We start from the raw sequence: 22665 nt of genomic DNA, 5'->3' as shown, positions 1-22665 counted from the left end.
AGCTGACCTGGGAGCACAAGTGTGCAGCACCACAGCTGACCTGGGATCACAGGAGTGTAGGGTTGTGGGTCCCACTCCACATCTGCTCCAACACAGGGCTTGGCTGCCCTAGGAGGTTGGATGCAGGATGTTGACCTTGCTTACCCCACACTGTCCGTGGGAAGGTATCAGGCAGTAGGGAAGCCCCGGGACACTGATCAGGGGTGGGAAAGCACAGTTTGAAGTGCAGGAGAGCCAGAGTCCGTTCGAGGATCCCAGGCCTGTGAGGAGGCCAGGGCCATCTGGTTCTCAGGCTCTTGGGCATTCAGGTGTCGCTGGATGCCACGGAAGAGCTGAGAACAAAGTGGAGGCCTGCAGGCTGGGTCTAGCCTGGGGTTGAGAGGGAGAAGGGGGGGATCCGGCTAGTCCCTCGGCTGGTCCCCAAGGGGAAAGTCTTTGGCTTTACAGCTTGAGGCTTGGGCTTGGTCTGCTTGGGAGCTCAGAGAGGCCTTTTATGGAAGATTAGGCAGCGTCTCTGTAGACCAAGGCCTTCTCCATGGCTCCCCACAGCAGATCCCGATGAAAAGAGGCAGTCCATGGTTTTAAGTCATTTATTGTCATGGCAGAAAAGTGGATGAGTAAACCATACCCTACTCCTCAGGGGAGGGTCTGAGATTAAATACCTTTTGCAGGGAGGAGACTCTGGGAAGGAAAGCTTATTGGCTAAGCCCTCCAGGCCTTTAGGTACCTCATTAGCATGGAGATCTGTCTTGAGTCTATGTGACCACACGTCACACACTTCCTTTGCATGTGGAGGGGCTCGGGGGTAATTGTCCTTATGTGACTGGTGGCCATAAATCTATGGGTGGCTGCGGCTAGTGACAGGGGCCTGGTACACAGGAACAGGCAAAGCTCCTACTGTCCCTTCAGGGTCTCCAGGATTTCTAGCCTTAGCTCAACCAAGAACAAGGCTGCCTTTCACAGTCCCACAGGTGTGCAGCACCATACCTGACCTGTGGAGCTCCCGTCTTTGGAGTGTATTACATATTTTTTCATGACCTGCATTTCCTGAAACCAATCCCAGCTTGTCTCATGTGAGCAGTGGTGTGAACAATACTCTGTGTTTCTGAAAGTTGTCACCCTGAACCATCCCATATGCCATGAGGTAATATGTGCTGTGTTATATAATGTGCTTTAATGCTAAAGTAAATTGCAAATTGTTTACATTAAGTATCCATAACTGTGCATTATATAATTATATATGACATAATCATGTCCTTCATATGTAATAGCATGATCCTATGGGCCGTCCTCCTCTTAGGCACTAACGGCAGCCATAACCTGAGTCTGTTCTCTCACAGAGCTTCTCCAACTGTGCCTTTTGGACCCACGAGCTGGAATTGCCCCAAGGAAAAATGCCCTTACCAACTGCAATTGTCAACCATGCACCAAAACCAGGTCCAGCCAGAACCTGCGAATACGGATTTATTTGAAAGGTGATTTTTTTCAGATTTATTTTATTCCGTTTCATTTCATTTTATTTTATTTTAAGTGCATGTGTATGCTTGTGTGTGTGTGTGTGTGTGTGTGTGTGTGTGTTGTTCCACATGCATGCAGGTGCCTTCAGAGGCCACCAAGGGCACTAGGTCTCCTGTAACTGGAGTTACAGAGAACTGTTAGCCACCCAAAATGGGTGCTGGAAAGTCCCAGGCCTGGTCTACACAGTGAGTCCCAGGACGGCCCAGCTTAGGCAGTGAAGGAAACCACTGAAAACAGAAAGCTGGTGAAGATGTACTAGATCAAGGGGCCCACGGCCACGTGATTCTGGCTTTAGAGTCAAGGATACAAGACAAGGGGTTATGGAGTCTCCTCTACACCTAAGGAGAGGGGGTGAGGCCAGGCTTGTCTCTTCTTAGTCGTGCTACAGCTGCTGCCGCTGCTGTCCCAACATGACGGAACTGGATTGCTGGTGTATTTGTGAAATGTTTGCGAGTGGATCGAGCTGCAACTGCTGACCTTTGAATGGAACTGCCAATTTCCTGACAACGCAGATGGGATTTGCTCCAAAGAACCATTTCTAAACAGGTCCACTCCCCCCGCCCCCGTATCCTAATAACCTTTCTTTCCCACTGCCCCGGTGGGTGGTGGGCTAGGAGAAAGGCCAAAGAACTTAAAATTATTAAAATTAGGGTTGAGAAAATCTAAAGTTGCAACAGCTCCTTCTCCCCAGACCCCTTACCAGCATTGTTGAGAGCATTATGGATACACAGAATTCAGCTTTTTCCATGGTGCTAGGTATGCCGCTGAGCTTGTGTGCATGTGTATGTGTGTGCATGTGTATGTGTCTGTCATTATATTGTGTGTATGTGTATGTGTATATGTGTATGGGGTGCAGGTGCATGTGTGTGTGTGTGTATGTGTGTGTCTACATGAGTGCGTGTGTGTGTGTGTGTGTGTGTGTGTGTGTGTGTGTGTGAATGTATTTTGAGATGTGGCTCACTATGTAATCTCTGGTTGTCTTGCAATTCACTAGGTAGACCAGGCTGGCCTCAAACTCACAGAGATCCCCCTGCCTCTGCCTCTGCCTCTGCCTCCTGAGTCTTAGCTGGGATTAAAGTTGTGTGCTATCATACTCAGCCCCAATGTCTATTTGGCACGACTGATATGATCTCTTCCCACTTGCTATTCTCTGGACTAAAATAACACTTAAGGGTGTAGGTAAGATGGCTCAGTAGGTAAAGACGCTTGCAGCCAAGGCTGACAGCCTAAGGTAGATCCCTGAGCTCACATCAGAGACAGAAAACGGACTCCCATAAGGTGCCCTCTGACCTCTGTCTGTGGCTGGAGAGATGGCTCAGCCGTTAAAGGCTAGGCTCACAACCAAGAAAAGAAAGGAAGGAAGGAAGAAAAGAAATACACATCCCTCTGCAAGCTCCGTACCCTCATGAGGTCATACCTCATGACCCTCAGAATAGGGCAATGAGGGTTATTCCAAGTGACACAAAGGCTGGAGGGATTGCTCAATGGTTAGGATCACTGGTTGATCTTGCAGAGGAAATGGTTCCATTCCCAGCTGTTTACAACCATCTGTAACTCCAGTCCCGGGGGCTTCACCGCCCTCTTCTGGCCTTCTTGGGGACTACAGACATATTATACACAGAAATATAGACAAAACACTCTTACACATAAAATTAAAAGCAAATTTTGGGGCTGGAGAGATGGCTCAGCAGTTAAGAGCACTGACTGCTCTTCCAGAGGTCCTGAGTTCAATTCCCAGCAACCACATGGTGGCTCACAATGGGATCTGATGCCCTCTTCTGGTGTGTCTGAAGACAGCTACAGTGTACTCATACACATAAAATAAATAAATCTTTAAATAAATAAATAAGCCTCAATTTAAAAATACAGTGGTACAAAAGAGTAGTAACACATAATTTAAAAATGAAAATCTCCAAAATCACTTTATTACATTAAAAAGGGAGGTTCGGGCTGATTTATAACGTAGATCAAAGTGAATGATTTTCTTTTTTTGCTGGTGCCAGGGATCAAACCCAAGGTCATGACAAGGTCTCTACCATGAGCTGCATCCGCAGACCCCAAATTTAGGTGGATGATTGACAGGGGATTATGGAAGGTCTGATTCCTTGCACATCCGTCCAAGTCCATTCGGTCTCACCCACATCCCTTCTCTTCTGGCTGACGCAGCTCCACTTCCTCTCAGGGATGAGAACTCCCTCTGGGTTAGTCAGAGACTCCTTGCTGCAGGTTGCAAGGAGACCCACACTCCAGGATTCCTTAGCAAAGGGGCAGGGTGAGCCCTTGGTGTCGGTGTCTCATTTCCGGTTCAATGGCTGTGGTTTCTCTTCTTCTTAATTTTCTTTAGTTTCAAACCGTGTAGAATCTTCTCGTGCATGTTTTTTGTGTAAAAGTGGTACTTAGAGACTAGAACACATTGAAGAAAAAGAAGAATTAAGACGGGCACAGAGGGGCTGGAGAGATGGTCCGGTTGACACCGACTCTTCCAGAGGTCATGAGGCAACCCATGGTGGCTCTGACCATCTGTAAAGAGATCCATGCTTCTGGTGAGACAGCTACAGTGTACTTATATATAATAAAATAAATAAAAAAAAAAAAAATCTAAAAAAAAAAAAAAAAAATTTAAAAAAAAAAAAAAAAAAAAAAAAAAGGACAGCCAGAGGTCCATGACTCTATCCCAGTAGGCAGGCCAGCCTCTGAATTTAAGGCCAGCCTGAGCTACAGAGAAGTTCTAGGACAGCCAGAGGTATGTAGGGAAGCACTGTCACGAGAGAGACAGAGACGGAGAGACAGAGAGAGACAGGGACAAAAAGACAGAGACAGATAGAGAGACAGAGAAAGAGAGAGAGAAACAGACAGACAGAGAGACAGAGAGAGAGAGAGAGAAAGGGAGGAAATAAGTGATTACAGAATTCCAGAGGGACACACACAGAGACAGACACAGAGACACAGAGACAGACAGACAGACAGGGAGACAGACAGACAGAGAGAGACAGAGAAAGACAGAGAGAAAGGGAGGAAGTAATTACAGAGTTCCAAAGGGACACACACAGAAACACAGAGACAGAGAGAGACAGACAGAGAGACATAGAGAGAGAGACAGAGAGACAGAGAGAGAGGGGGGAAGGGAGGAAAGAAGCAATTACAGAGCTACAGAGATGACTGAGCTGACAAAGTGCCACATCCTACATTGCTTGATCCTGGAAACCTGACTGTGGCAACAAGGGGACAAAGGAAGGACAGAGACACGTACAGGAATACTGGGATTGGGTAAGTTCTACTCACTCTGATGGAGTGCACCTACTACGCACAGCCCAGAACCTTTCTTACATACAGCCTAGAAGGAGGGGCTAGCTAGTCTCAGTAGGAAACATCTCAGTAGGGAGCAGCATTGGGCAGTAATCAGCTGGGAGGAGGAAGCTGCAGCACTAGCTTCTGCACACGCAATCGTTCATACGTGCACACCTTTGCACACACTGCCAACACTCACACTCAGGCCCCAGGAATGCTTTGAGGCTCCTCTGAGCCTCACCTGGGGAAGGCTTTGCCTACTGCCATAGGTGAGGCATTTGGGACTCCGACATGGCTGTGCCCAGGTCAAACAACACACACTCACCACACCTTCACCTGGGGCTTCATCCTTTACTCAGTCACCCCAGGATTCCTCAGCTCTCCTAAATGAGGGTCTGAGACACCAGAGCTGCAGACTCACAGAAGCACTGGGTCCTGTTACCCCGGCGCTAGTGGGATGGAGAGAGACAGCCTAGCCAAGTCAATGAGTTCCAGCTTCCGTGAGAAACCACGCCTTAAAACAAACAAACAAAAACGTTGGAGAGCTGGGCATGGTGGCACACACCTTATCCCAGCACTCGGAAGACAGAGGCACGTACATGGCTGTCTGTGAGTGTGAGGCCAGCCTGGCCTACACAGAAAATTGTCGTCCAGGTGGAGCTACATAGTGAGAATGAATGAATGAATGAATGAATGAATGAATGAATGAATATGACGAGCAAATGAAGAAGACATTTAGTGTTGACCTGGGGCCTCCACAACCACACCGCATGTATACATAAACCATGTATACGCATTTTAAAGGAAAGACTAGTTTTAAAAGATCAAACTTGGAAGTACCTTAGGAAAGAGAGAACGCAGAATATTAGCCATAGTTCCTCTGTGTGTGTGTGTGTGTGTTTGTGTGTGTGCGTGCGCGCCCATGTACTTGTGTATGTGTGTGTGTGCACGCACACGCATGTATTTGTGTATAGTGTGTGTGTATATGTGCACATGTGCTTGTGTATGTGTGTGTGCACGCACACGCATGTATTTGTGTATAGTGTGTGTGTACATGCTGCTGGGAAAGCAAACACCGAGCCTCACGCATGTACTAATGTTAAGTCACATCCCAAGTCCTCTAACCTGTGGACTTTTGATTCCTTGGTTTCTTCTGCATGATTAGTTGATGTGGTCAGTTAAGAAAAGATTGTATAAAATGTTGTTTTCAGTCATCCATAGTTATCCGTGATGGAATCCTACAGAGCTGCGGTCGTGCAATGTGGCTGAGTGGAGCAGAATGACATCTCTTCTCTGCACTTTAGTCAGCACAGGGCCCAATCATTGAGATCCCATGGGTGGCAGTGAGGGACGAGGCCTCCTGATGCCCGGTGGGAGGTGAGGCAGTTGCCTGCACAGTGGGTTCACCGGGAAGACCTCCAGGATCTGTAGGACACTGACACCCGGGAGCATCCCTGTCTGGGTGAGTCTGAGGGTAAGCTGGAGAATCTCCCATGGAAAGAGCTTTTGGGATGTGGGATACAAAACTCCAAATGGTATGAGTTGCAAGAAAGTACACACACACACACACACACACACACACACACACACACACACACACACACACACACACACATTTAAGTAGAGTAAAAAATTTATCAGAGAAAATGGAACATGGAAAATCATGGAAAAAAAAAGACCAGAGAGGGGTTGGGATTTGGCTCAGTGGAAAATCAAGGCCCTGGGTTCGGTCCCCAGCTCCAAAAAAAAAAAGAACCAAAAAAAAAAAAAAAAAAAAAAAAAGACCAGAGAATGAGTTTGAGTGAACCACGTGACAGACATCACCCTGAACCCTCTTTGCTTAGCCCGCATCTGCGTGAACCACGTGACAGTCACTCTAGGACTAGGAATCGTCACAGCCCATGCTGTGAGCAGGGCACAGCAGACACTCTTCATGCCCAGTGTCGCTTTTCTGTCCAAAGTGTATTGGGAAACGGCCCAAGAGGAAATAATAAATGAATCAGGAAGTAAAGTGGGAGGGGTGAGAATGGGCCTCAATTTGTAGGGCGGTGAGTAGAGGTGTGATTTGTAAAGTGAGAGATATTCAGGATCCAGAGGAAGGGAGGCACAGGCTCTTGGGAAATCGCCCTGCTCGCTGGGCCTACACTCAGAGGAGAGTTTTCGGATTATCTCTGCCAGTTTCTCCCCGTAACTCTCAAGACCAGGGAGGCTACAAAGCACGTGGTGTCTCCTCTGCTGCTCTCACGGAGCCCGAGCAACTGGCGTCCCCCATCTTCTCCTGCCCTGCCCACGCTGGCTCCTGCGAGCATTCCTGCCTTGAATTCCTCTCTATCCATAAGGGACCGCAGAAGAGGGAAGGGCACCGAGCCCCATGAACCTCACAAAGGAACGAGGGGTTAATGCACTCACCTTCATCCGGGGAGTATGGGAAATTGGCTTCCACTACCCTGTTGTGGAGGGGCTGCGTCCTGCGGTAACCATTTCGAATGGTCTGGTTGTGGTGATCCATTACCGCATTCTCTATTCTCTCAGCCTGCAGACAACATGAGGTGAGTTATGAGGCGGAAAGCACTGGAGAATGGGAAAGCATTTAGTTAGTGACCGTGTCAGAAAACGTCAAGTCGATCTGTTCTGAGCGGTCTGGCAACCTTTTCCTCACCGTCCTTCTGTCCACCTTCCCAGCAGGCATCTCCACACAGTCTCACCTCCTCTTTTTATATTAGTATTCGGTTAATGGCACAAAAACAATCAGTAACAGAAATATATGACGGTGAGCTCAGTGTTTGTTTTTCTAAAATATATTCTGGCTACATCTTTGAAAACTGTTTTGTGCTGCATGAGAAAGTCTGGATTCTACATTCATTTTCGTCCCTCTAAGATTTTGAGTCCCCTGCCCTCTCTCTGTAGCTAACTCTTGATCTAATCTAATAATAATAATAATAATAATAATAATAACAACAACAATAATCAACTATTATTATAGTGTCTTGATACATAGCCCTGGCTAATCTAGACCTCACTATGTAGACCAGGCTAACCTCCCCAAGTTCAGCCTGCCTCTGCTACCCAGGTGCTACAACTAAAGCCATGCACCCCACACCCAGCTGAACCTCTCTTCTCCACCCGTCATCTCTCTCAGACATGCCAGAAGAGGGCATCAGATCCCATTACAGATGGTTGTGAGCCACCATGTGGCTGCTGGGATTTGAACTCAGGACCTCTGGAACCACAGTCAATGCCCCTAACCACTGAGCCATCTCTCCAGCCCGATGATCCTCTTCCACACTGTCTTTTCTCTTGTGTGTTTTAGGATTTTCCCCCCACAGCAGTAGGAATCAAACCTAAGGCCTTGTTATGCTAGAAAAGTGTTCTTAAAACCAAGCTATAATCTGAGCCTTGGTTTGGTTTTAAATAACCTCTTCTTTGGTAGCCCTGGCCATCCTAGAACTTACTGTGTGTATGTGTGTGTGTGGGGGGGTCTTGAGCTCCCAAACCTCTTGCCTCGGCCTCTACTGAGGTTACAGGCGAATGAGCCCACACTTGGCTTTGTTTTTTCTAATGACGCCACTTGTCGGGTCGGTCCAGGTCCAGATTTAAGGAGGATCCTTCCAGAGATAACTGGCCGGTGCTATGTCTCTTCTCTGGGGACACTTCCAGATTACAGAGTGACATTTGTGCATGGAAGGGTCCTTGCCTAATAGAATCTTTCTCCATCTTCTCTTGGAGAAGAGAAATGACGTTTAAGAGGGAAAAAAAATCGTTTCTGAGGGAAACTATCAGTCTAAGGCAATATTAGACTCGCCTGTGGCTTCCACGGTACTTACAGTACTCAGCCCAACAAAGGCGTGTTACGTGTGGTGTTACGTGTGGTGTTACGTGTAGTGCTGTCTGTCATCTAGAGTCAGGAGGCAAGCAGAGCTGGGCGTGGTATCTCTTGCCTGTAATCTTAGCATTCAGGAAGCTGAAGCAGGAGGATTGCCATGACTGGGTTACAGAGTAAGATCCTATCAGAAGGAGGAAGAGAAGGTAGCAGGGGTGGGGAGGGGAAAGGAGGGAGGGAGAGAGGTTGGTTGATTAATTCAGGTGCCTGGACTATTTACTATTCTGTAAGACAAAAGATGACCTAGAGAACAATTCTCCTCAAAACCCTGAATACAGGCTTGGGGCGATGGTTGGTTCAGTGGTTAAGAGCACCGATGACTGCTCTTCCAGAGGTCATGAGTTCAAATCCCAGCAACCACACGGTGGCTCACAACTGTCTTTAACGGGATCTGATGCCCTCTTCTGGTGTCCGAGGACAGCTATGGTGTACTCATAATAAATAAAAATAAATAAATAAATCTTTAAAAGCAAGCAAGCTGAGGAAGCATCAAGGAGCAAGCCAGTCAGCAGCACCGCTCCGCGGCCTCTGCATCAGCTCCTGCCTCCAGGGTCCTCCCTTGTTTGGGTTCCTGTCCTGACTTCCCTTGAGGACAAACAGTGCTATGAAAATATGAGCCAAGTAAACCCTTTCCTCGCCCATTTCTTTGGTCATAGTGTTGTCACAGCAACGGAAACCCTGACTGAGGCAGCTTTCAGCGCCTGTGTGTGGCTTAAGTCGATGAGTCATGCGGGCTTCTGGGCGTGTCCTTGCTACCCAGGCAGTGAAGAGGAGGCTTTGAGGAGCGGAGGTCTTGTTACCTGGGCCTTGGAGATGGTGGCAGAATCCTGAAACACAAACCACTTGACATTCTCCGTGCAGGGGGGAGTGGTGAGCGAGCCTTGGTAGGTGTAGTAGTGTTTGATGTCCTCGGGCAACATGTTCCGGATGTTAACGTTTCTCAGTGTCGTGGTTTGTTCTGAGAGAAAAGACAGGGAATGTCGGAGAAAGGAACTCTGCCGCCCCAGCAGGGAGAGCTTGGGCTCTGCCTCAGGAATGTGGCTGACCTAAGCCACAGAATAAAGGAAAACCTGTCCCCTGGATTACTCCACAGAATAAAGGAGCCGAAGGCTAAAAAACTGTCCCCTGGCTACTGCTCTGTGGATTGGGTGAACAGCAGAGAGCTGGGCCTGGTGGGGCACACGGTTTATTTATTTATCTTGGGAGAGTGAGATCCAAACCTGTCCCTGGATTCAAAGCCAGCCTGGACTTTACAGTGACTTCTAGACCTAGAGAGATGCTCTGTGGTTAAGGGCACTCAATGCCCGTTCAAAGATCCTGAGTTCAATTCCCAGGCCCCCACGTGGCAGCCCACGACTGTCTGATGCATATGTGTAGATTCACCTTTAAAATAAACAAATGAAGTGACTTCCGGTGACTTCCAGAAGCTAGAGGGATGGCTCAGTGGTTAAGAGCATTATACTACTCTCCCAGAAGCCCCTGGTGTGGCTCTCGGCACCCATGTCAAGTGATCTCCACTGCTGGCTGCTGGTGTCCGAACTCTGATGACTGTGGAACTGCAGAATCATCTCCTCACTCTTCATACAGAATACGTTTTAAATTTTATTTTTATTTTTTATGTATGTGTATTTTGTCTGCATGCATGCATGCATGTATGTAGAATGTTGTATGTATGTAGTATGTATGTATGCATGTATGTAGAATGTAACATGTATGTAGTATGTATGTAGTATGTATGTAGAATGTTGTGTGTATGTGTGTAGTATGTATTTGTGTATGTATGTATGTATGTATACCATGTACATGCCTGGTACCCAAAAGGGTCAGAAACTGTCTTCAGATCCCCTGACACGGGAGTTACAGACAGTTGTGAGCGGCTATGTAGGTGCTGGAAAACAGACCTAGGTCTTCTGCGAGAGCAGCCAGTTCTCTTGACAACTGATTACGAAGGCTCTGGCCTTGGAGATTGTGTCTGAGCACTAAGACACACACCCCTACACATCGATAACTTAAAACTCCGTCCTTAGGAGCTGGAGAGAGGGCAGGGGACAAGAACTTACGTGTGGTTTCTCAGAGGCCTTCTCCCCTTCTTAACCTACAGCAGAAAGGGCTGGGAAGAGGCCCTCAGTCAAAGAGACCTGGCTTCACTCTGGAGGGTTGTGGCTTCCCTACCCACACAGCCTTCCTCCTGCGGGCATTCCTTACCTGCATACTTGACGTTTTCCAACTCAGAAATGAAGGTGCTGTAGTAATCGTTTTCTGTGTAATCGTCAACCTGGGGAGAAGCACAGAGCACTCAGCACTGGGGAGAACTTGGCCCACACCAGTCGTTTGATGTCTCAGCTGGGAGGCTGAGCAAAAAACATGGAGGTAGCATGGCTCAGGTGTCCTAGTGGGAGACAAGCTGACTGTCCCCTGCTACCAACTGCCCTCATCTCCATCCTCAGGGGTCCTGACAGACATGATGTCCCAGAAGAAGCTATAGCCTTATTGCTAGAACACTCTGTTGTATGAATGTTGATTTGACTGACTTAGTTTAATGTGTATCAGAGTATGCCTGTGTGTCTGGACCCTCCGCATGCAATGCCCAGGGAAACCAGAAGAGGACGCCAGATCCATTGGTGCCAGAATCAATGATTTTTTTTTTTTTTAAAGAAGAAAATAAAAGTTGCTTCTGCTAAAAGGCATATTTTGTTGTTGTTTTCCCCTGTTGATTTGGTTGGTTTAGGTTTGAATTTGTTTTGGTTCAGTTTGTTTTTTTGAGACAGGGCTTCTCTGTGTAGCCCTTGCTTCTCTGTGTAGCCCTTGCTGTCCTGGAACTCACTATGTAAACCAGGCTGGCCTCCAGCTTGAAAGACCCGCCTTCCTTTGGCTCCTGAGTGCTGGGACTAAGGGTGTGCACCACCACTGACCGGCTGGATTTTGTTTCTTAAGACAGTGCTTGGGCTATCTAGTGTAGCTTGGGCTGGTCTAGAACTCCCTACGGGAATCATGCTGGCCTCGGATTTGCAAGAATCCGATACTGTTTCCAAGTGCTGGGTTACAGGCACACACCTCTTTGACAGATCCCTGTGGCCTTTCTGTTGGGGTTTTTTCTCCTTCATACAGACTATGTGAATTATTCATATTATTCTCCTGATTTCTTCTCTCAACCTTATTAGTACTGTGTGTTTGTATGATCGGGGAGGGCGCATGACTGAGTCAGGCATGTATCGAGGTCAGAGGACACCTTTGTGGAATTGGTTCTCTCTCTAGGTAGGTTCTAGGGATTGAATTGAGGCCACCATACTTGCAGGGCAGTCTACTTCGCCACCAAGCTATCTCATTGGCTCTTATTTCTGCCTTATAGTGTGCATGTGCCTGTGTGTGTGCGTGAGTGTGTGCGCATGTGTGTGCCCGTGTGTGTTTGTGAGTGTGTGTGCATGTGTGTGTGTGTGTGCACGCGTGTGTGTATGTGTATGTGTCCTCAAGTTTGCACGGAAAGCACTGACAGAGCTAGCTCCCCAGTTCCTGTATCTCCCTATTTCTTAGCATAGGAACCCTCTCTTGTTGAAATGTGAACATGTCAGACCATATATGGAAGCAATTCTGATTCTGAGCTTCTAAAATTGTGTTAGGGTGCTTTCTTGTTTGTGTATTTCTTTGCTTGTTTAGGTCTTGCCTCTGAGCACATTAATCTGCAAAATGTGCTCCCCAGTAGCATAGAGTAGTTAATGCCTCCTCTAAGCTTGAGACTTCTAGGTTTTAAATTCTGTTTATTTATTTATCTGTCTATTTATTTACTATTTGATGTCTCCCTTTTTACTTCAGGTTGTCCTAGAACTCACCATGTATCCCAGGCTGGCTTTGAACTCACAACAATCCTAGCTCAGCCTCCTGGATGCTGCAAATCCATGTGTGAGCTACCACACCTAATTCTGCTCAGTTTTTGTTTGTTTGTTTGTTTTTTTGTTTGGCTTGGGTTTTGTTTTTTTTTTTTTTCGGAGCTGAGGACCGAACCCAGGGCCTTGCGCTTCCTAGGCAAGCGCTCTACCACTGAGCTAAATCCCCAACCCCTCTCTGCTCAGTTTTTAAGTGTCACTCTTTTATTTATTCATTTGTTTGCTTGTTTATTTATTTATTTTTAAGACAGAATCTTGCCCTGGATAGCTTCAAACTCTCTTAAGTAGACAAGGCTGGCTTCAAACTGGGATTAAAGGCAGTACCAACATACCTAGCTCTCTTCTTTTGGTTTTTCAAGGCCTGGTTTTTCTATGTAGCCCTAGTTGTCCTGGAACTCACTCCGTAGACCAGAGTGGCCGTCAAGTCACAGAGATTCACCTGTCTCCTGAACGTTGGGGTTAACGGCGTGTGCCACCACTGACTGGCCATACTTGGCTGTTAGATGTCACCTTTCTTGTTTAGCTGGAATTCCTAGGGACAGTCGTAGTTCTGTGGTCACAGTGAACTGGATGGAGGCCATGCTCAAACCCCTGTGACTTGCCTTTCTACTGATCCTCTCTGTGAGAAGCTCTGCCCACACCCTTGTAGCTCCTATAGCCTCCATTGCCGCCCCCCCCCCCGTCTCTTCTGATCGACCTCCAGGTAAAGATCTGATTGGTTGATATCACTGTCGCTGGACTGCCCCCTACCTACCCCCTACTTCCCCAACCCCTCACACTGTTCTGTTTGTGAGTTCTCTGTGTTTTCTGACCACTTGATCACATTTTACTCCACTGACAGTGGTCCTGGGCTTCAACTTGCACCTCACACCCCGCCTGCTCTGCTGCCCAGGTGGAAATGTAACTTGCTTTTCCAGGCCAGCCTTGCCCTGAAGAAACCTCCTGGCTGACCACAGTAGGGGTAGGGGCCAGAAGAACCCTGGGGGAATGTCCTCTGGAACTCATGCTTAGCAGAAATTCTACCCGATTTCATGAAATAAATGTTTTAATGTACTGTTTGCCTCTAGCCCATACTGAAATGGTGGGAAGAGGGTTGCGTGTTTTTTTTATTTTGCTTTTGTTTCTTTTATCTTGCTCTGCTATGTTTTGTTTGAGACAAGTTCTCACTGTCTAGCCCGGGCTGACTTTGAACCTTCCATCCTCTACCTCAGCAGCCTGAATGCTAGGATTATGGGTTTGCACTGCCTCAGCCAGCTTCGTGTTTGTGTTCTGAGGTACTATGGAAACAACTGGGTATTTCGTTTTGCTTATGGCTTTATCCAGTTCAATATTTAGTTTTTGAGAATTAGACTGGGGTTGGGGATTTAGCTCAGTGGTAGAGCACTTGCCTAGCAAGCGCAAGGCCCTGGGTTGGTCCCCAGCTCCAAAAAAAAAAAAAAAAAAAGAATTAGACTCCTGTCCACCTTGAATTTGTTTTTTAGATTTATTTGTTTTTATTTTATATGTATGGGTGTTTTATCTGCATGTATGTCCGCGTACTATATGCAAACCTGGTGGTGCCCTCAGAGGCCTGGATCTCCTGGAACTGGTTGTGCCTGCCGTGTGAGTGCTGAGCCTAGAACCCCGGTCCTCCAGAACAGCCAGAACTCTTAACCACTGAGCTCTCCAGCCCAGATTCCTGTCAACTTCAAATGACCTATCCCTAGGTCCATCGCGTGGACTTTCTTAGAATCCGTCTGACTGGCTTCACCTGGCCCATTAGACCAGCCTGTGTCTAGTCAACCCCTCTGGGATTCCAGCTCTTTTAAGTCATCTTTTTCCCCAGGGCCCCATGGTTCATAACACAAGAGTGACCAAGGGCTGGAGAAACTACTGAGAAGCTTTCCCAGGAAAGCTGAACTTAGGAAGGGATGGAGAGAGAAAATGAGATGACGTGTCACTCAGACCGCATACCTCATTCGGACATGAGGGCATAGCCTGAGTGCAGACGCGCATGCGTAGTTCCTTTTACAGGCAGAATGCAGACATGCGTAGTTCCAGCCATAACCTACGTGCAGACACACATGCGTAGTTCCAGCCTACCTTAACCAAGACCGCTATCACCGCCAAGCCGTCTGGTTGGTCCACGGCTTTCTCGTAGGTCCCGTACTTGTTGTTGAAGTGAACAAGGTGAATCTGTGAGTGAGAAAAGCAAGTCAAGGGTAGTTCCTCTGGTCTTCAAACACTTAAAGATTCTAAAGAGCAGGGAGAGAATGTGAATGGCTCCCGCCGTGACCTCAATCTAAACCACACAAACAACTCCGGCCTCTCTCCTTCCGTGCAGGCTACAGATCCCAAATGTCAAGACCAGAAACGTTTCTGAGACTAAAAAGAGAGTAAGTGGGATTCTGGAAGGTTGTGGCTCTGGTTTGCCCTGACCCAAACTCGCCCTGGCAGAGTCTGGATTACATGAGTCCTCTATGCCCTCCTGGGGCCTCTAGGGGGGTTAAGAAGAGGGCGAGCGGGCTGGAGAGATGGCTCAGCGGTCCTGAGTTCAATTCCCAGCTACCACATGGTGGCTCAGAACCATCTGTAATGGAATCTGATGCCCTCTTCTGGTGTGTCCTAAGACAGCTACAGTGTACCCTAAAAAAAAAAAAAAAAAAAAAAAAAAAAAGACGGCAAGCAGTGATCCCTCCCAAGCCGGAAATCAGCCCGAGGATGGATGCAAGCCAAAGAGGTGTCCTAAAACGCTAACACACAAATTCAGCTGAAAAGAGAAGTCCTGCCGCCATACAGATGAGAGACTCCTGCCGTGTCGTGAGTTCTCTGACGAGAGACCCTAGAGAGACCCTGTTTACCCTGTTTACATTCCCCTACAAGCGACATAGAGTCATTTCCGAACGAACCAAAAATAAATTCGACCACAGGGTGACTGAACCATCATCAACCACTGCACGAAATCATATTGGTTACTTTGATAAAAATAAGCCAATATTAAAATTGGCTGTTTGAATTAGAAAGGTAGAGCTGGAGAAATGGCTCGGCTGGTAAAGCACTTGCTGTCGAGCATGAGGAACTGAGTTCAATTCCCAGCACCCACAAAGGAAAACTGGGCACAGTATTGCATATCTATAATCTCTGAGGTAGGATCCTTGGGGCTCGGTGGCCAGCTGATGAGAGCCCCATCAGTGAGAGAGAGTGTATGACAGAGGAAGACAGCATCAACCCCTGGCCTCCACGCATATGCACATATATGTGCGTGCACACTCACTTGAAGTGCACATACGTGACACCTGGCTTGCAGACACTGGCACAAAGAAAGGTGATTCTGGAGCTTGAAAGGAAGGGGACCCTGTCGGGCTTGTTACGTACCTCTATGGCGTGCCTCATCCCATCGATGGTGTGCTCAGAGCCACTGATTTCTGAGTCCCGACCGCCCCAGTGAAAGTGCATCTGCTTTGCCGTGTACACAGTGCCGTCAGAGTCTCTCATGGACATGGTGTCCGGCAGGGTGATCTGTACTGTGGGAGAGAACATGGCACAACGAGACTCAGATTCTCCATAAGTAGCTCCCACTCCCCACCAGAGGCAACCCGGGGTGTCCTTGATGGATCAGAACACTGTCCCCGAAGGGAAGGTGGCACTGGGGCACCTGTGGTGCACAGAGCAGGCCAAGGTGGGTGTCAGGACACCTCTCTGTCTAGAACCAACCAGTCAGGGGGCAGGACTATGGTGCAGGAGATCCGGCGTGTCGGTCTTATAAAATGGGAACGCTCAGAAAAAAATATTGCCCAGAGTATATGCCTCTAATCCCAGCACTTGGAAGCTGAGGCAGGAGGATTGTCCCTGCAAGTTTGAGGCAAGACTTCATGGCTTTTAGCCAGGTAGCTAGTCCTTTAGCTAGTCCACAGGAGTGCCAGCTCTGCTGGGGCCTGAGGCAGCACCATGCTGGGCAGGCTCCAGCCCTCCTGTTTTGTGGACAAGGAAGTTGACCCTGAGGATGGGAAGACTAGGTGTCATACTATGCCTTGGGCAGGAACAGAGCTGGCTGAGAACCTGACCTCTTCATCTCTAACCACACACCATCATGATGTGGCTCGACTTGTCCTCAGAAGACCAGAAACCAGGTTACACAGTCAGCCAGGACCGGAGCTCTTGCTTAACTTAGGACTGACTTTGACTGAGATACTAACCCTGAAATGTGAGGCTCTCGCCGGAGGGAAAACAAATGGGTTCTCCTGCCACATGGCCCCCCAGACTTCCTACGGGGACATTACTTGGGTCAAATGACTGCAGATGTTCACCCCACTGACTCAGACCTTTAAAAAGTTTGTGTCTTGGAATGAGCTATCCGAGAGTAAAACTGGGTAGCGGCTCCAGAGAATGACTAGGCTGGAGTGGGAAGGCTCCAGTGGGGCACAGTGGCACATGCGTGTAATCTCAGCAGTGGGGAAAAACAGAGACGGAAAGATCAGGATTTCAGGCCAATCTCGCTGCATCTGCATTTGGAGGCTAGCCTGGACTCTATGTGACCCTGTTTTAAAAATGAACAACAACAACAAAAAGGTACAGCTCACTTGCTGAGTGTCTGCCACACAGGCACGAGACCTAGGTCTCCAATGTAGGAGGATAGAAAGGGTGTTCAATATGTATCCCTGCAGTCTTGGGATACTGAGGCAGGAGGATCATGAGTTCTCAGCTAGCCTTGGCTACAAAGTGAGACCCTGTCTCCAGGAGGGGAAAAAAGATGGGGCTAGCTGAATGGATTGGCAGATAAAACAGCCTGACTTCTAAGCCTGGCACCTTGACTTTGGTCCTCTGATGTCCGTGATGTGTGTCCGCACACATAGATCACACACATGCAGTGACAGTGAGTCAAAAGCACTCTTTAAAAGGATCTGATTTGGGACTACGAAAGCAACGTCCGTCCTGCTGCCTATTAAGTCCATAGGACTGGGGAAGACGGCTCAGTGGTTAAGAGTTCTGACTGCTCTTCCAGAGGACCTGGGTTCAACTCCCAGCAACCACATGGCGACTCACAACTGTCTGTAACTCCAGTTCCAGGGCTTCTGACACCCTCACATTGATATACACGCAGATAAAACACCAATGTACATAAAATTATTAAAAGAGAAAAAAAAAGTCACCCGGATGCCTACCAGGCCACTGAGATGACTTGTGGGCAGAGTTGCATGCTGGCAAGACTGATGAGGGCTCCTTCCCATGTCCCACCTTATGGGACATGGGAATGTTAGTCATAAAGTTAACCCTTGATCTCCACAAGAGGGCCGTGTTAATCAGATTCCCCCCCCCCCACCATTTAAACGTTTTTAATTGGCCGCGGTGGTATATGGTTTTTTGTTTTTTGTTTTTTTTTCCTTTTCTTTTTTTCGGAGCTGGGGACCGAACCCAGGGCCTTGCACTTGCTAGGCAAGCGCTCTACCACTGAGCTAAATCCCCAACCCCGGCATATGTTTTCTTAAAGAGCAAACATTCATATTTGAAATGTTCTTTCTTCCCAAATCGTATGAAGGAGTTCAGAGCCTGTGATTGGATGAACGTAACAGACGACTCCAGGCTTTGTAGAACACAACGCTTACTATTTAGAGCCTCAAAAAAAAAAAACCTACGTTCTCAAGAATGGAAGAGACCTTAAAGGAAGAAGTTGCTGAGTGAATTCTGCCGAGAGTCGTGGGAGCCAGGAACCTAGACCCCTCAGAGCTTCCTCCGCCGAATAGACAGTTGAAAGCATTTGCTCCCTTTGTGAGGAGTGACGATTTAGCCAGATGTTTGCTGTCCTCAGGCGACCGACCCTCAACGGGGTTGAGGTAGAATGCTTGACCAGCATGCAGTGGGCACTGGGCACTGGGCACTGGGCACTGGGCACTGGGCACTGGGCACTGGGTTTGATACCTAACGCCACATAAACTGCGGTAGTATACTTCCGTAATCCCAGCACTAAGGAAGCATTAAATGGGGAAGGTCAGGAGCTCAGGATCTCCTTTACTGAAAACAGCCTGGGTTGTCTTTAAAAGGAGGAACGTTGACAAGTAGAGCCAGCCCTCCTCCGGGTTTGCCTAGCATGTGCAAGGCCATAGGTCCTACCTCAGCCCGAGAAAACTGGGTCTCTGCGCCTGCTGCTGGCACGCATGCGCACTCCGTTTGGATAGCCAGCCCCACCAGTACTCCCTACCTGTGTGTCCGTTGTTAGTCATAGGGAGCTCCAGCCCCTCCTCCTCATAGTTGACCATGTGCAGGGGCAACAAGGAGCTACTGAAGTGCACCTCCCTCCTCTTCACATCGATGGGCGACTGCCTTTCCCCGCCGCAGGAAGGGTACTTCTCAGGCCACCGACTCTCTTCCAGGCCGTCATTCCCTGCAACAGGAGAGAGTGGGACCCAACTCAGAGCTACTCCTCTGAGCCTTCTCTGGGGCTTCTCACCAGGCTGGGGTCAGGGGCTTCTGGGTGGAAGAGCTCTAAACTAAGCCCCACACTTGGGTTGTGGCGATGGTGCTCTTCCTTTGTGGCTACCAGCGGTGAGAACCAGAGCTGGTGATTCATGTCCAAGGGTCTCCTGCAGAGTAGTTGGCCCTCTGCCCTGTAGTAGTCACATGATAAAGGCTCCTGAAGGAAGCCTGTGCCTAACAAGAACCCCTGACCTCATTTTCAGAGAGTACAGTGTTCCTTTCCAAGCCCTGGACTTGAGCCCCACCCCTACCCCAGCTTCCCCTGCTGCTGCAACTCCCAAGCCCTCCTACCCCGCGTCCCCAAATCAGCAGCTTTCTTCTTGCTCTAGCTTCTTCTCTGGTTCTTAGGAAGGCAAAGACCATTTAAACGACAACCCGTGAACGCAGGACACCTGAAGAAGCATCATGTTAAAACAGAGGGGAGGAGCGAGGGGGGGGGTGTTTGGCAGGGGCGGAGCCACTGTGGAGTTAGAGGCAGGATGATAACAAGCACAAGACTGTCTTCAGCTACAAAACAATTTCAAGTCATCGTGGGCTACATTAAATCCTACCTTAAAAACTAACACTAAAACAGTAAAATAAAACTTGGATGTATCTATAATTCCAGCTTCTCAGGAGGCAGACTTGAGAGGACCTCTCTCTCTCTCTCTCTCTCTCTCTCTCTCTCTCTGTAAGAGGCAGAAGGTTTTTTAAACCCAGGAAATAACTTGTTTTGTTTTGTTCCTTGAAACATCTTACTATGTAGTCCTAGCTGGTCTAGAACTTGTGGCAGTCCTCCTGTCTTTTGGGTGTTGGGATTACAGCCCTGTGATACCAGGTGTAAATGAGCTGGAGGTTCAAGGCCAGCCTGGGCAACATATCGAGATATTCCTAAAAAAAAGAAAGAACAACCTTGTAGTGGTGGTGCATGCCTTTAGTACCAGCACTTGGGAGGCAGAGGCAGGCTGGTCTCTGAGTTCGAGGCCAGCCTGGTCTACAAAGTGAGTTCTAGGACAGCCAGGGCTATACAGAGAAACCCTGTCTCCAAAAGCAAAAAGAGAAGGAAAGAAAGGAGGGAGTGAGATAGGAAGGGGAGGAAGGATGTCCTCTGGGAAGTGGTTAAAAAGCCCAAAGCCAGAGTAATAAGGAGCGGTCACTGCAGATGACAGAGACCCTTACCACTGAAGGGTTTTGTTAATTTATTTGTTTTGGTTTACTTTTGGTTTTTGAAACAGGTTCTATCTATGTAGCCCTGGCTGTCCTTAAACTCAGTATCTAAACCAGGCTGGCCTTGAACTCAGGAGAGATCTGCCTGCCTCTGCTTCCTGAGTATTGGGATTAAAGGTGAGGTCGCCCTGCCCAGCTCTCTTCTGCCCTTTGCAGTTGAGGACCCTTCAGTGGGAGCTTTCAATGAGCACATGGCTTGTTCTAGGTACGGTGCTCATGCTGGGGCTTCTTGGTTTGCAGTCAACAGAAAAGTTTATTTTGTCTCCTCCTGCTCAATAATTCAAACCAAGTTTTGAGCAGGTCTCTCCGTGGCACAGCCCCTCCCTTGATCCAAAAGCTTAAGGTCTGTGTCTCGAAGGTATTGGGAAGAAGCCAGAGGCACGGCTCAACTGTAGCTCGTGCCTAGTATGCACAAGGCTGGTCTCCAGTCCTAGTGCTAGGGAAAAGAGAGAGAGAGAGAGAGAGAGAACCCACCAGGCATTTACAAAAGTCACCCTGTTCTCCAGGCCCTGTGGGGGCCATGTGAGGGGGAGACCTTCAGTCTGGGAACCCCTGATACCATAAAGAACCCCAGGATTTGCCATCTGAATCCTCCCTCTTCTGTCCCCTCTGAAGCTTTGCCGGGGAGGCTGCTGGGAGACACTGAAAAGCCACGACCCTCCCAGGCAGGTGTGGGCTCCATCTCCCACAGGGTAATGTGTGGACCTGCCCTCCGAACTCTATTATCTGAGCCTCCACAATGTCCCTGACGGTCACCTTCATCTAGGACTTGGGCAGACCACTCAGAGCAGACTTTGCCCTGTATCCCTCTGGCCTCCTGCACCGTCCGGTAGCCTCCAGCCTCCCCCAGGCACTCCCACCCCCCAACCCAGTCCTAAGAAGATAACAGGTGGGAAGATTCGTCTTAAGTTCCCTTTGGGAAGTCTGACTGGGCATCTAATGGTCAGGTCAGTGAGCTCTGGTGGAGGCAAGGCGACCTGGATGAGTCTTGAGCGGGCACATTCCCGAGGAGGAAGCTGTCTATGACCTAGTAGTCTCTATGAGACCTTGGTTGTCCTTTCTAGATGCCTCTTTTGTCACATATTCTGATACCAATAACAACCTCACAGAAGTGGGCTCTCGAAGCAGCCAGTACTGAATGGGAAAGGTCCTAACGCTGTCTCCTCTTCTCGCTCATTGGGGGTTTTAAGTCTGTTTGTTCATTCAGAGACAGCAAAACACATGTGAACCCACCAGGAGCAGGCAGACCCCAACAGAGGACCCACACACCCAGTGCAGATGGCTGCTTTGTCACTCTGTCCTGAAGTGCCAGCTGTCAGCTTACCTGAGTAGCTCCACTCACTGAGGGCCTGGATGCCCAGGAAGAACAAGGACACCACGCTCACCAGAGCCCTCATGGCAGATGCTGTAGCCCTGAATGCAGGACAGGTTCTGGGCTGCACTTCTTTTAAATGCTCAGAAACTGTAAATAACAATTTGCCAGGTCCAGCTGGCTGATCCCGCCCTTGCTGCGCCCTCTGAACAATAACACGCTCCCCACAATGGCCCTTCTGACTTGGTGCCTCGCGCACGTGCCTCACCTCCTCCCAGGGCATTACCATAGCCAATTAGCCCGCGTCTGGTTGTTCAACATCTTTGGAAACTCAGTCCACCGGCCACACAGTGCAGCCATTGTGGCCCTTGAGCGATGACTGAGCTGGAGGGATTCGAAGAGCCCGAGGCGAGGTGCACCCGGAAGCAGGGGCTTCCTGGATATTGGCGTGATGTCCTCTGCCCTTTCTCCTGGCTGCGGAGTGGAGTCACCAGGGTCTGAAAGCCATGCCAGATCCCCGTTGGTATTTCCTGCCTGTCCCAGAGTGGACACAAGGACATCTCTGATGGCTCAAGGGTTGACCCCCATTCCCTGGCCAGGGAGGCAGCTGGGAAGACAATCGGAAGGGCCCAGTTAGAGGCAGAGATGGGTTTATCCAGCTCTTGACCTGGGAGCCAGGCTTTTGAGCTTCATCTGCACACATGCCTTGGGGTCTCTGAGGTAGAGGAGGTGTGGGCGCTCCTATTTCCCTGGGGATTTGTTCTGACAGCTGCGGTGAACTTGGGAACACCGGGCCGGCATGCATCAATACGTGGCCTGATCCTTATGCCTTTATGTGGTTAGTGCAGGAGAAGCTGGCAGGTACGCCTGCCCGACAAGTCAGTGTATGCCATATCTTTCAGAGAGGCAAAGGCAATGGGGGACGGGGGCTCCTGGAGGGCACCTGCCACGCTGGCCAGATGCAAAGAACCGATCTGCTCGCTGGCACAGCAAAACCTGGAGTAGCGTGGAGTCTTAGCGAGTGTACGAGAGGTGGCGGGCAGGGCTCCCTGCTGCCATTTAATCAGGGGACATCCGTCGCCGTGAAGATCCCAGTGAAATTCTAAACCCATAAAGCTCAAGAGCCCAAA

At 48.9% G+C, this 22665-nt stretch overlaps 1 protein-coding gene across 1 annotated transcript; it reads right to left on the bottom strand.

The window, feature by feature from the left end:
* Positions 1 to 3413: 3413 nt before the first annotated feature.
* Ca6 (carbonic anhydrase 6) lies at positions 3414 to 21620 on the bottom strand. Its single transcript, XM_032887507.1, has 8 exons — positions 21548 to 21620; positions 18743 to 18925; positions 15922 to 16070; positions 14650 to 14742; positions 10892 to 10961; positions 9487 to 9644; positions 7216 to 7339; positions 3414 to 3921 (listed from the first exon to the last, which is right to left on the bottom strand). The coding sequence occupies exons 1-8, from the start codon at positions 21618 to 21620 to the stop codon at positions 3824 to 3826; spliced, it is 948 nt and encodes a 315-aa protein (XP_032743398.1). The 3' UTR covers positions 3414 to 3823.
* Between the last annotated feature and the right edge of the window lie 1045 nt (positions 21621 to 22665).

Source organism: Rattus rattus, chromosome 1 (genome assembly GCF_011064425.1).
Source record: "Rattus rattus isolate New Zealand chromosome 1, Rrattus_CSIRO_v1, whole genome shotgun sequence".
Lineage (NCBI taxonomy): Eukaryota > Metazoa > Chordata > Mammalia > Rodentia > Muridae > Rattus > Rattus rattus.
The sequence above is the reverse complement of the archived record's forward strand: the minus strand, read 5'-3'. Positions and strand labels throughout refer to the sequence as shown.